At 38.4% G+C, this 12608-nt stretch overlaps 1 protein-coding gene across 1 annotated transcript in view; it reads right to left on the bottom strand.

Moving 5' to 3' along the window:
• PTPRO (protein tyrosine phosphatase, receptor type O) overlaps positions 1-12608 on the bottom strand; it is a 201939-nt gene that overhangs the window by 69132 nt on the left and 120199 nt on the right. Inside the window, 3 exon segments of the mRNA XM_023749835.1 lie at positions 4062-4258; positions 7873-8034; positions 9882-10325. Of these exon segments, the coding sequence (XP_023605603.1) occupies positions 4062-4258; positions 7873-8034; positions 9882-10325 (803 nt within the window).

Here is a 12608-nt window from a genome sequence, read left to right as displayed (position 1 = left end):
AATATATTTTATTGATTTTTTACAGAGAGGAAGGGAGAGAGACAGAGCTAGAAACATCGATGAGAGAGAAACATCGACCAGCTGCCTCCTGCACATCTCCTACTGGGGATGTGCCCGCAACCCAGGCACATGCCCCCGACCGGAATCGAACCTGGGACCCTTCAGTCCGCAGGCCGACGCTCCATCCACTGAGCCAAACCAGTTTCGGCTTGAAATCATACTTTTAAAATAAAAAGCATATATATATATATATATATATATATATATATATATATATATATATCATAATACTAAAATAATGAGAGTAATGATATTGCAAATGACCTTGTAACAAATCATAAACACCAATCCCATCCCCAATTTTTGAATATTTGCTATCACCCTATATCTACACTTCTGTCCCTCCATGCCTTCTTATTTATCCTAGACCTTCTTACCTTCTTGGGGGTGGGTTGGAGGTAGGAAGAGGAAATACTCCTTATTAAATAATATGTATTTTATTCCCTAGAGGATCATTTCATACCCCTCCCCCAATTCCCACCCCATCTTTGCATTCCAATATTTCCTCTCTCCCACTCCTGACTAGCTTAGTACTCACTGCAGAGAATTATATTCAGCCTAATATTTCTCCAACTAGTCACCTTCTCAGTTAAAGAAATGGAAGGAAAGATGGACTAGTCAGTATAAGAAATACTCAATAAACTCAAATAACTAGGTTGAAATAGATGGTGGTGAGGGTTCCTTTGAGTCTGAAATGATCTTATTTCTACATTATATAATCCTTATTCCACTAGTTCTTTTCTATATATTTGTTACAATTACTCAGGTTTTTCTATGGAGAAACCATAGAATTGCTCCATCTCCTTCCCTTGATTAAAAAAAAACAACACCCAGTTAGATTTGTGTAATAATAAAAGCTAACAATTCCTTGCACACTTATATTCTAAGCACTGCATTAAGCATCCAGACTTTGATCTTTAGTACAACTCTACGAGGTAGGATATGCTTCTCCTTATATTACGGATTAAGACACAAAGACATAGAGATGAAGAAAGGTGCCTAGGGACTCATAGCTGGTAACTTAGAATCAGGTGTGATACTGGATTTGAAGCTTTTAGTTACTACTTTTGACCTTGTCAAGATGAGCAGTGAGGGTGACCCCCTCCCTAGTGTAGCACATGCAATCCAACTAAAACAGTATTTTTTCAGTATTATGATATATATATATATATTTGCTTTTTATTTTAAAAGTATAATTTCAGATCACTTAAGTCCTGGTCTCAGCTCTAACACTAATCAGTGTGTAACTTTAGGCAAGTCCCTTAAATAGTTGGCCTCTTAGCTCTACCATTTCTTCATTTATAAAGCCAATAGACTGATTTTTCTGTTTTCTGATTTTGTCATCTAGTTATACATTCCTATAAATTGTCGAAAAACACTTATGAACCAAGGCACATCACATATAAAATATATATACATACATATATTATATGATGCTTCTTAAGTCTGAAATTTATCATTGTGTGTGTCTTTGGAGAAAATGCCAAAATCACATTTGACTTCAGAGAATTGACTGGGCCCTTTATATAACACCGACTGAGCACTGACTATGTTCAACATATATTCATTTATTAATGAATAGCCTAAAGTGGATGTTAGGAGAGATATATCACAAAACTCCTTTTCCTATGAACAGTCACATAGAAACACATACATGGAACAAAAAAACCCCGATATGAAGAACATATATGAAATGAAGACAAATTTAAATTAAATTAAAACAATGTACCTACATGGAAGCCAGATGCTGAGCTTTGCGAACTTAAGGTTCAAGTCAAATTTGTTTTATTCCTAACATCTCACCCAGGATCCACCTACCACAAAAATCAGTGGAGTTGTAGGAGGAATAGGGACACGAGCAGAGAACCTCATGGATGATCTAGATGAGATATAAAGCAATGATCCTATGGTACAGTTGATGGTAGAGGCAAAATAGGGAGAATGAAACTGTAAAACAGTGAAATGTTACATTAATTGTGAATATGTGTTTGTCTTTAGGACCACAGTTATTTTCGAGCTGTATTTTGAATTTTCTATTTAATGTAGTCACAGAACCACTGAATATAAAACTAAAGAAATACTATTATTTTCTTTATGGATACTGATTGCTTTAGAACCAAGCCCAAGCCAGATGGATTATGGTGAGAACGCCTTCTGGATTCCTTTGGTCAATGGTCACATGACTGTAGGTTGGTTTTTGAGACTTTTTGAACTGATGTTTACTTATCTGAAAATGTGTGTGTGTGTGTGTGTGTGTGTGTGTGTGTGTGTGTGGTGGGATAATGGATGATGGGGGTGTGACAATAACAAAATCCTCAAAACATTCTTGTAGTAATTGAAATAACACCTAGCACAATGGTTTAGTTCCCACTCTCTATTTTAAATATTGGTCTCCTTGCCTATAATCTTTAATAGTTTCATGTTTGCACTTCACAAAGGTGCTATCAAAGTGCACTTAGACCAGCCCTTTCTGGATCATTTATAATGTATACTATCTATCTATACTTCTAACCTTCTGTTTCCATGTAAAAAATACGTAATTTGCATATTAGTAGGGGCAAGGAAGAATGTACCTTGGAGCAGTCAAGTTCTAGGTCACGTTCTGTAAGAGAAAAACATTTTCTATCAATGCCCAGAGTCAATCATCTTCAGTGTGCTCAGGGAAGGAAGCTTATAAACTGCTCAGTGAGCAATGATGACTAGTTAATTGTTTCAGCATATTTACTCCTTAATTTAATTCCAGTCAAGAGGTGGCCTCAGCTTTAAGCGTGGGCTTATCTCAGCACACGAAGGCTTTCTAGTGCTCCAAAGACTACAGTTCCTGAATTCATCTTATCAATTAAAAAATTCTCCCTTTGAGTTTCACTAATGCCTGACTTTTGTGGCATAAATGGAAGCATCCCAAATAGCTTTCATATAGCAGGCATCTTTTTTGAGTATTATATTTCCAGTGTACTCCACATGAATTGATACTTTTTTTTTTGCCTTTAGGGGGGTAAATATTGTGTTTTGTAAGATAGCAAGAAACAGTAAATTTGATCTAATGAAATAATAAAATGGAATAAGTAATAAAATGTAGTACTAAAACCAGGTTTTAGGAAAATGCTATTGGGCTCCAGCTCCTGGTGGGTATTCAGGACGGGGGAGAGCGAGGCCTGCTCTCAGCCACTCTGCTTGGCTTCATTCAGGACTGTGGACAGGTGTGTGCACACAGCTGGGAGCCGCTCCCGGAACTGCTGATCTGCTCACTGTCTCCACCTGCCCTCTCCTGTGCTCAGCTAACTCCTAACATCCTACAAAACTCTTCTCAGTTGTGATTATTGAGTTTTTTACTTTATATCCTTATAATTTTTGAATTATTTTTTTTCAGTGAGCATGCATTACTTTTATAGTTAAAATAACAAGGAAAAGAGAGAGAGAGAGAGAGAGAGAGAGAGAGAGAGAGAGAGAGAGAGAGAAAGTGAAAAAAAACAAAAAACTGCCCCAAATTTTCTCTCTGGTTGTCCACTCTCCTGGTGGAAAATTTTCTCACCAGTTTCCAAATCCTCTCACTTCAATACGTATTTACTCAGGCCCTGCTCCTTTCTGTGAACTCATCGCTTTCTGCGAACGGCTTCCTGGTCATTTTCAGCCTAGGCCTTGTTTTATACTCTGCAGTAATTCTATGGTCAGTTATCCATTGTTCTCACTAGATTATAAGCTCTGCAAGAGCAGGACGCATAAAAATATCTAGATCCCCAGCATCTATCCTAGTACCTGGTACATCGTAGGTGCTCAGTAAATTCTCCTGCATGAGGAATGAAAGAGAAAGGAGACAGCCACCCTCAGAGGGAAAAGGAAGATGACTGCGACCCAAGAGCCATGCACACTCATCCCCCGCTCCTGTCCGGGCTCACGGAGCACCAGAGACCTGAGCCCAGCTTCCCCCGTGGCCTCCCCGCTCTGCCTGCCCGGCTGCGCTGCAGCAGGTGAGTGAGCCCACAGCCAATCCCTTCCTTTACCTGCGTGCAGTACTGTTTTTCTAGCCTCTGGCTCTCCTTTTGTTTCTGGCAGGTGAGGGACACCACAGACACAATGGTGCCGTTGTAGTTCTCTTGGGAGGACGTCCAGGACATCAAGGCGGTGGTTGAGCTTAAAACATGGACACTCACATGTTGTGGCTTCTCAGTGAGCTCCTCCATCCACTCTCCCGAAGGACCTGAAGGTTTCAAAGGAGAGCACAAGGCACGTGTCACCCTGAGATGGTTGAGACAAAAGGCTGGTTTTAAAAATCATGTAGTTTCCCCTTCGCCCTGAAAAAGATATTCCAAGTAAGATTGGCGCCTGGCCCTGCCGGTGTGGCTCATTGGTTGAGCGTTGACCTATGAGTCAGGTTATAGTTCTATTCCCGCTCAGGGTTGTGGGCTTGATCCCAGTGTGGGGCGTGCAGGAAGCAGCCAATCAATGATTCTCTCTCATCATTGATGTTTCTATCTCTCTCACCCTCTTCCTTCCTCTAGTCTATATAATCAATAAAAATATATTTTTAAAACACATATTTAAAAAAAGATTGCCAGCCTAACTGGTCTTGATATTGTCTGCCCAGCTACAGCCTGGCACTGTATCCCTCATCATTGACCTAAACAGCAGCCACAGCAGCAATAATACCCTAGTGAGCGATAGAAGCTTCATTTCCATTATGTGCATCTGAGTTAACTCTGGAAAATACTTCCCTGGAGCGAATTTACTTCTCTTTTAACAAAGAGTGGATGTAGCAATGTGACATGTCATCAGTGTTTATAATTTCTTTGTTGCTAGGATCTTTGGTCTCTAGAAATAATTACTTTGAGATTCAAACTAGCTTCTCCTATAGTTGTGTAAAAAAAATCCAAATTTGGTAACAGTAGGATGGGAGAGGCAGGGTGTGACTATATTAGAGAAGAAATAGGCAACAGGCTGGCTCAATTATAGAAGCTGGCTAAAACCTGGGGATAATTTGTGGACACTGTGGGTTCCTCATGATAAAATATCTCCATAGAATTGGCCCCATTAGCTTCGTTCTCTTGTGTTTCTAAAGGGGTGATTAGCACTGGGCCTGACTCATAGGAAGGACTCCAGAATTATTTAGGTGATTATTGCCTACAGAGATTCCCTATTGCAATTCCAATGTGGAACTTCCTTTTATTTGCTTAGAAACTATTTCCCCATTCCTTAATAGAAAGCTGTCTTCCTAGGCTGGGACCCAGGTTAGGAAAGGGATGCTAGTCTCAGGTTCACCATAACTGGGGCAGGGGAAAAACAATAATGATCATGGCAAAGAGATATGGCATGCATTACCTACTAGGCTCTATTTTGAGTCTACTAGTATATGTGTTTATAAATTTAATCCCTTAATTTCCATAACAAACCTGTGAGACAAGTACGAGTATTAATCTCAGTTTCAGACAAGGTAGCTAAGGCAAAGGGAAGGTAAATGAGCTGGCATTCACACACAGAAAGTCTGGTTCTAAAACCCATGCAGTGGCGCAATAAATATTTGTTGAATGTACAACAAAATTAATAAATAGGCAAATAGCATAATCCCAGGCTAGGATTTAATAGTTTGGTACCAGAAGCAAGATGTATACACAAATAAAATAAATCTAGAAAAATACCACACTCGTGTTGTGTGCTATGAAACAGTAGAAACCAGGGAAGGGAAGAGCCAGCATGGCCAGAATAGTTGAGGGAGTTTTCTGGAAGCCGTTTACACTTGCAGGGGACCCTATGAGCAGATAAGGAAATGTTTGGGTTAATGGAACATTGTTAACTTCATGGGAAGAACTGAATAGTAAACCTTGTTCGCGTTCTCAAGGGATGTCATGTCAAAGATCTCCCATCATTGGAAGCTGGGGAAGGCAACTGTGACTCTTCTTTCTGCAGGCCTTATGGATCTTTCAGGCCTCTACCAGGGGTAACATTTTTGGTTTCTTAAGTAAAAGTTTATATGGGACATTGTCAACATGTTTAAGCTACTAAATAAACTGATTTCTCCCCTCTGCCCTCCTCCTGTTTCCCTTACCCCCCTCCCCCCTCCCTTTTGAGGATATTTGATGAAGGTGGTATTTTGCCTTTACAGATGTTGATAAAGTATATGGTGGTCATTTTCTTTGGAGAGCAATGTTTACCCATTTCCTTCTGTTTCTTCTTTCTGCTGATAAGAGGCACATTAATATCCCGATGAGCTACAAATTGATTTTTAGCCTCTAAATTTCTGGTAAACAGAGTCAGATTACATAAAAAATGTTACAAGCATGCACCATTTGTTCAACTTTTATTTCATTTATTTATTTTTTAAAATAGATTTTTATTGATTTCAGAGAGGGAGAGAGATAGAAACATCAATAATGAGAGAGAATCATTGATTGGCTGCCTCCTGCACACCTCCTACTGGAAACCGAGCCTGCAAACAAACAGGGCATGTGCCCTTGATCAGAATAGAACCTAGGACCCTTCAGTCTGCAGGCCCCACTGAGCCAAACCAGCTAGGGCTTTGTGCAACTTCTAGAGCAGTGGTTTTCAACCTTCCTAATGCCGTGACCCTTTAATACAGTTCCTTATGTTTTGGTGACCCCCAATTTCATTGTTACAAATTGAACATAATTAAAGCATAAAGATTAATCAAAAAACAATATGTAATTATATATGTGTTTTCAGATGGTCTTAGGCGACCCTTGTGAAAGGGTCGTTGGACCGCCAAAGGGGTCGCGACCCACAGGTTGAGAACCGCTGTTCTAGAGGCTACTTATTGCTCTGCTATTACTTTTTTTTGGTAATCCTCACCTGAGGATATTTTTCCCCATTGATTTTTAGAAAGTGGAAAGGAAAATGGGGAAGGAAGGAAAGAGAGAGAGAAACAAAAAGAGAGAGAGAAAGAGGTGAGAGAGACACTTTGATTGGTTACCTCCCGGAGCCGGGGATTGAGCCTGCAACCCAGGTATGTGCTCTTGACCAGAAACTGAACCTGAGACCCTTTGATTCATGGGCCAATGCTCTAACCACTGAGAAAAAATGGGCCTGCGCTTTGCTATTACTTTTTATGGAATCAGTAGAAGCCATCCTGAGACTTGACATTGGGCCTTTTAGGATGCTCTAGCTTTGTCTTCTTGTGCCAACTTTATGGTGACCACATAGGTCTTACTAAACGTCAACCTTTGTCTGTCTTTTGTGCTCTATAAGCTCAACATTCTAATGAGACTTTTCATGCAGTCCAACAATATCAATTGTCATTACAACCTTAAACAAAAGTCATATTTCCCAAACTGTTGTTCATGTCCTTTGAGAGTTTGTTGTGCCTAGTGTGAAAGTTCAACTTAATAAATGTACAATTAGCCCTAGCTGGTCTGGCTCAGTGGATAGAGCATCAGCCTGTAGACTGAAGGGTCCTAGGTTCTATTCCAGTCAAGGGCACATGCCCCAGTTGCCAGCTCAATCCCCAGTAAGGGGTGTTCAGGAGGCAGCCAATCAATGATTCTCTCTCATCATTGATGTTTCTGTCTCTCCCTCCCTCTCCCTTCCTCTCTCTGAAATCAATAAAAATATATTAAAAAAATAAATGTGCAATGACTGCAATAATAAAAAAGTCCTTAAGTTAAATCTGTAGGTTTGTGACTACTAAACATACATATATTTCCTCTGCTCTCAACATTTCCTGGATTTGAGACTCTCTTGACCTTGAAGAATTCTCAGGGTCTCCAAGGTTGGATGAATAATTGATGCCTGAGCATCATTAATCTCACCAGTTCCATTGTTCTGGCTCCCCTGTAAGTGTAAAACTCTTTCTTTGGTACTTACTGATATAAAAACTGAGTGATTTTGCTGACTGACTTTTTCGAGTTTCACAAGATCCTGAGGAACTAAAGGTTGTCACAGATAACTTATATTTCCCAGGCTCCTTCAGTTCTGTAACAAATTCGTGTGCTTCTTCAGCGACTGTCAAATGTTCAGTAAAGTTTTCTAAATCATACATAAAAAGAGAAGATATATAAATGGATAACTGGAAAGGCCTTGACTACAGACAAGTTAATTCATTAAAAATGTATTTTTTATATTGTCGCCTTCATTTGTCAAATTCAATTGTACTTCTAAGCTAAAGGTACAATAATTAAAAGATGACAAAGGGTTTGAATTGATTTTCATAATAGTTTTAAATAACCAAACTACAATATGGTGTCCAAATCAATAAAACGAGGGTGAGTATATACAGTGTATTTTTAAGTATGGTTTCCCAACAAAACTACATTCACAAAATAGAAATAGAATGTTAGAAAATAGCAATAATTAACTTTGTCACCCAGATATAAGGGCTAAAAAGTAACCAGCAACAAATATCCTGTATGTTCCTTGCGGTAGCATTAAATATCCAGAAATGCCTTATAATATTTAATCATTTCTAACTAGAAATAATGATTTAAAAATTATTTCTAGTTAGAAATAACTCCTGTGGATATATTTTCTGACACTTGTAATATTTTTCTTTTATCTGTTTGCTTCTAGAACTTTTAAAAATAAAAAATAATTTTTATATTGCTTCAAAGTCCGTCCCTGCTGTGTATTACTTCCTTTGAAGTTATCATCAGTTGGTGATTTTAATAGCCTTCCACAGAACACAGTGCAGTGAGATAACAGCACATTTGAACCTTTTCAGAAATAGGTATTAAAAAAGAATTCTGAGTCACAAGACCCTATTTTCCATAGGATATATTGAGGAACAGACAAATAAAAGCTAGAACAAGGAAACTTAAAAAAACCACACAAGTGATTCCAGGTGACTGTTACAACTTTTGACTCAGATAATTGGAAATGACTAAGGATTTCAGTGTTCTACAGTACCTGGGTATGGTTTACTGCTCTATCATCTAGTCTAGAGGAATCCACAGATTTTGTATCTCATTCTACTAAATGAAATAGGGGTGAACAATATGTCATATACAAAATGACATGATCTTAATGCCCTAATCTGCAAATAAAGTTGTCATTGTTACTTCAAATTTTGACAACTTGGCAACCTTTGCAACCCCTACTATGAGACTGGAAGGCATACAATGAAGTATGTTACTGTACAAGCAAGACGAACAATGAATAACTATAATAAGCTACCAAACAACAGTTTAAATATCATTCGTGACTCAAATGTACTGAATGCCATGGCGTTGCTTTTTATAAATTAGTGGGCTAAAATATAAAGAATGACTCTAGGATGCTGGATAAGTGAATACAATCGATCATATGTTAGCTATAGTGAAAATACCAATTGCTGTGCATTTTCTGTTTTACTACCAGCTTCTCTTTGGGAAGATATGAGTGGTGTTGCCACCAGGGAAGCACACGCAAGGGAAATAATAGCTAGAGGAGCCGACACAGGCTTGAAACTCTTGGGAAAGTAACCATTTTGTCAGAAAGATTCTTTTGCTGCATGCTTCAAAAACTAATGAAAACAGAAAATGTCTCCAGACTGTTTTATCATTTGTGACGATGGTTAGACCTTTACTTCAAAGTCTTCCCGATATAAGGTTTCCTTCAGTAACCTGGGCCTGGGAAATGGTGGGCAGTGAAATGTGTACAGTGGCCAGTTCTTGCAACTTAGGAACTGACCAAACCTGCGGATTCTCATTCGATGTGTTCGTTTTGTTTCCTAGTCTCAGTTCACACTGGATGCTTCATTACATTCCTGCCTCTCTTTCTCTTTCGCTATTAACTGTCTCCCATCAGCCTTTCTTCCTAAACTTAAATTTGAGAATGTTTCCATTTCCTTCCCTTTGATTGTATCACTTTTTATTCCCTCTGATTTCCTAGTGCTTTACCTTCTCTTTCTATGTGGATATGGAACCCATCAAAGGCAGTGGGTGGCTTTGGTGGCAACCAACTGAGTATCATTTGCACAGGGAAAGAGGAGAAGGAGCCTGACGTTGGCTTCTCAGTCTCGCTGAGTGTGTCGTTATTTTCATATCCCAGGGGAAGCACCCTGGCAAAGCCATCTCCGCTTTCTGGAGTTGCAGATGCACTGTCCCACCAATATGGCTGGGGTGTAGTTTCATAGTCACTGCTGTTAACATCAGGCCAACCAGAAGAAATGTTGCCAGAGGGAATTTCAGGAGTTTCATCTGTAAAATGGAAGAGTTTGTCTCTTCCCATGGTATCGTGTGGCCTCATGAAGGATTCCTCTGGGAAACTGCCACTCTGTTCTTCCCAATTGTTTTTGTTCAAGTTTATAATATGGACCGAGATGTTTCGAGGTGGATAAGGGGCTGTAAGAGAAAGATACATTTTCTTTAAATTTTCAAGTAATTTTTAAACTCTATTATAGTGAATGCATAATCTATTCACTAGTCAGATACGCAGGCAGATTTACAAAATAGAGTTTAGTTTAACTTCTATATTTCTATGTTCTCATTTATATCAAGAACAATTGTGGTTTCCAGTACACATACATCTAAGATTTTGTGAGTGATGGGTTGACATTTGTATACCACTAGTCACAAACTAGTGTACCACCAGTTACTTTAACTTGTGATATACTATGCTTGTCCAAGTGGTAATTTATGGCTTTACTCCTCACCTCTCTACAATAAAAAATATGAGCACAAAATGTGTTTATGAATTATGGAAGCATACTTTTATAAAAGTAGAAAATTATGAAGGCATATTGCATGGTCTTTACCTGCAATAATTGCCACCTATTCTTCAAATAGCAACTGAAATATCACCTCTTCCATGAATGTCTAATGAAAGTTAATCTCTCCCTCCTTTTGGTTCTTATATAACTTTATACCTCTTTTTATAACATTCCTTGCATGCTGCCTTATAGAACATCTACAGAACATCTACCATTTTTTAAACTTTTTATTGATTAAGGTATTACAAATGTGTCTTTATCCCTCCATTGTCCCCTCATCCCCCAAGTCTTGCCCTCACCTTCACCCCCTGTTGTCTGCGTCCATTGCTTATGCTTATATGCATGCATACAAGTCCTTTGGTTGATCTCTCTCCCTTACCCCCACCCTCCCCTACCTTCCTTCTGAGGTTTGAGCATTTGATCGATGCTTCTCTGTCTCTAAATCTGTTTTTGTTCATCGGTTTATGTTGTTCATTATAGTCCACAAATGAGTGAGATCATGTGATATTTATCTTTCTCTGACTGGCTTATTTCACTTAGCATAATGCTCTCCAGCTCCATCCATGCTGTTGCAAATGGTAGGAGTTCCTTCCTTTTTACTGTGGCATAGTATTCCATTGCATAGATGTGCCAAAGTTTCTTAATCCACTCCTCTGCTGATGGGCACTTAGGCTGTTTCCAAATCTTAGCTATGGTGAATTGTCCTGCTATGAACATAGGGGTGCATATGTCCTTTCTGATTGGTGTTTCTGGTTTCTTGGGATGTAGTCCTAGAAGTTGGATCACTGGGTCACCCATTTTTGAGGACAGGGAACCTTTCTCACCAGTCTCTGTCTTCCTCTCAGTACTTAGAACAACTCCCAGGTAAAAGGATCTCAATTAATGTTTCTTAACTTGAATTGAATAATTAAAAATACAAATAGAATCTTAGATGTTGACATGAGTTAAATTACATAGTTTCCTTGTCTTGGCCTAATTAATGAGAATCATGACAACTTACAATTTTAGATTGGAAGGGCCTCAGGGGTGATCTCATATAAGCCATTCCCAATGTTCATATGAATGGACTCTCCAGCATTCCTACTGAGTGAGTACTTAGGCATGTCAGGCACAGACAATTACATTGTCTAATTATATTAGACACTTATGTTGGTATTGGTAATGGATATTTAGTAGGTATATATTTGTTTTAACCATCTAGTCTTTCACCCATCCATCCGTTCCTTCATCCATCCACCCATCTATCCATCATCAATGCATCCATCCCATAATAGTGTTGTATATTAGTTACACTACTAAAATTAAATACTACAAGTTTTAGATACATCTGAATCCCAATATTCTCCTTTAATAATCTAAATGTCTGTACTCAAACATCTTCCATCTGTTTTTCTGCTTTATGGGCCTATAGAATAAGTGATGTCTATTTGATCCAGTTGTTATTTAATTCTAACTTTTGGTTGGATCATGTACTTTTTAATTTAAATATTATACATCTATGATTACACTGACATATTTTAGAGTTTCCTTATTGAATATTTTGCTAGTTTCGTTTTACACTGATAGAAAATTTGTTTTAGATTATTTAAATACTTTTTAAAAATTATTTATTTTTAAAATACATTTTTATTGATTTCAGAGAGAGGAAGGGAGAGAGATAGAAACATTAACGATGAGAGTGAATTATTGATTGGCTGCCTCCTGCACACCCCCTACTGGGGACCGAGGCCACAACCCTGGTATGTGCCCTTGACCGGAATTGAACCTGAGACCCTTTTGTCTGGAGGCTGATGCTCTATCCACTGAGCCAAATTGGTGAGGGATGTTTTAGATTATTAAAAATATATATTTATTTTCTTCCTTAGCTCTGGAATAGAATTTTTCTTAGAATGATAAAAAGTACACATACAATGTA

The sequence above is a fragment of the Myotis lucifugus genome, unplaced genomic scaffold (assembly GCF_000147115.1).
Source record: "Myotis lucifugus unplaced genomic scaffold, Myoluc2.0 scaffold_10, whole genome shotgun sequence".
Lineage (NCBI taxonomy): Eukaryota > Metazoa > Chordata > Mammalia > Chiroptera > Vespertilionidae > Myotis > Myotis lucifugus.
Note: the sequence above shows the minus strand (reverse complement) of the source record. Positions and strands in the feature narration are given on the sequence as shown.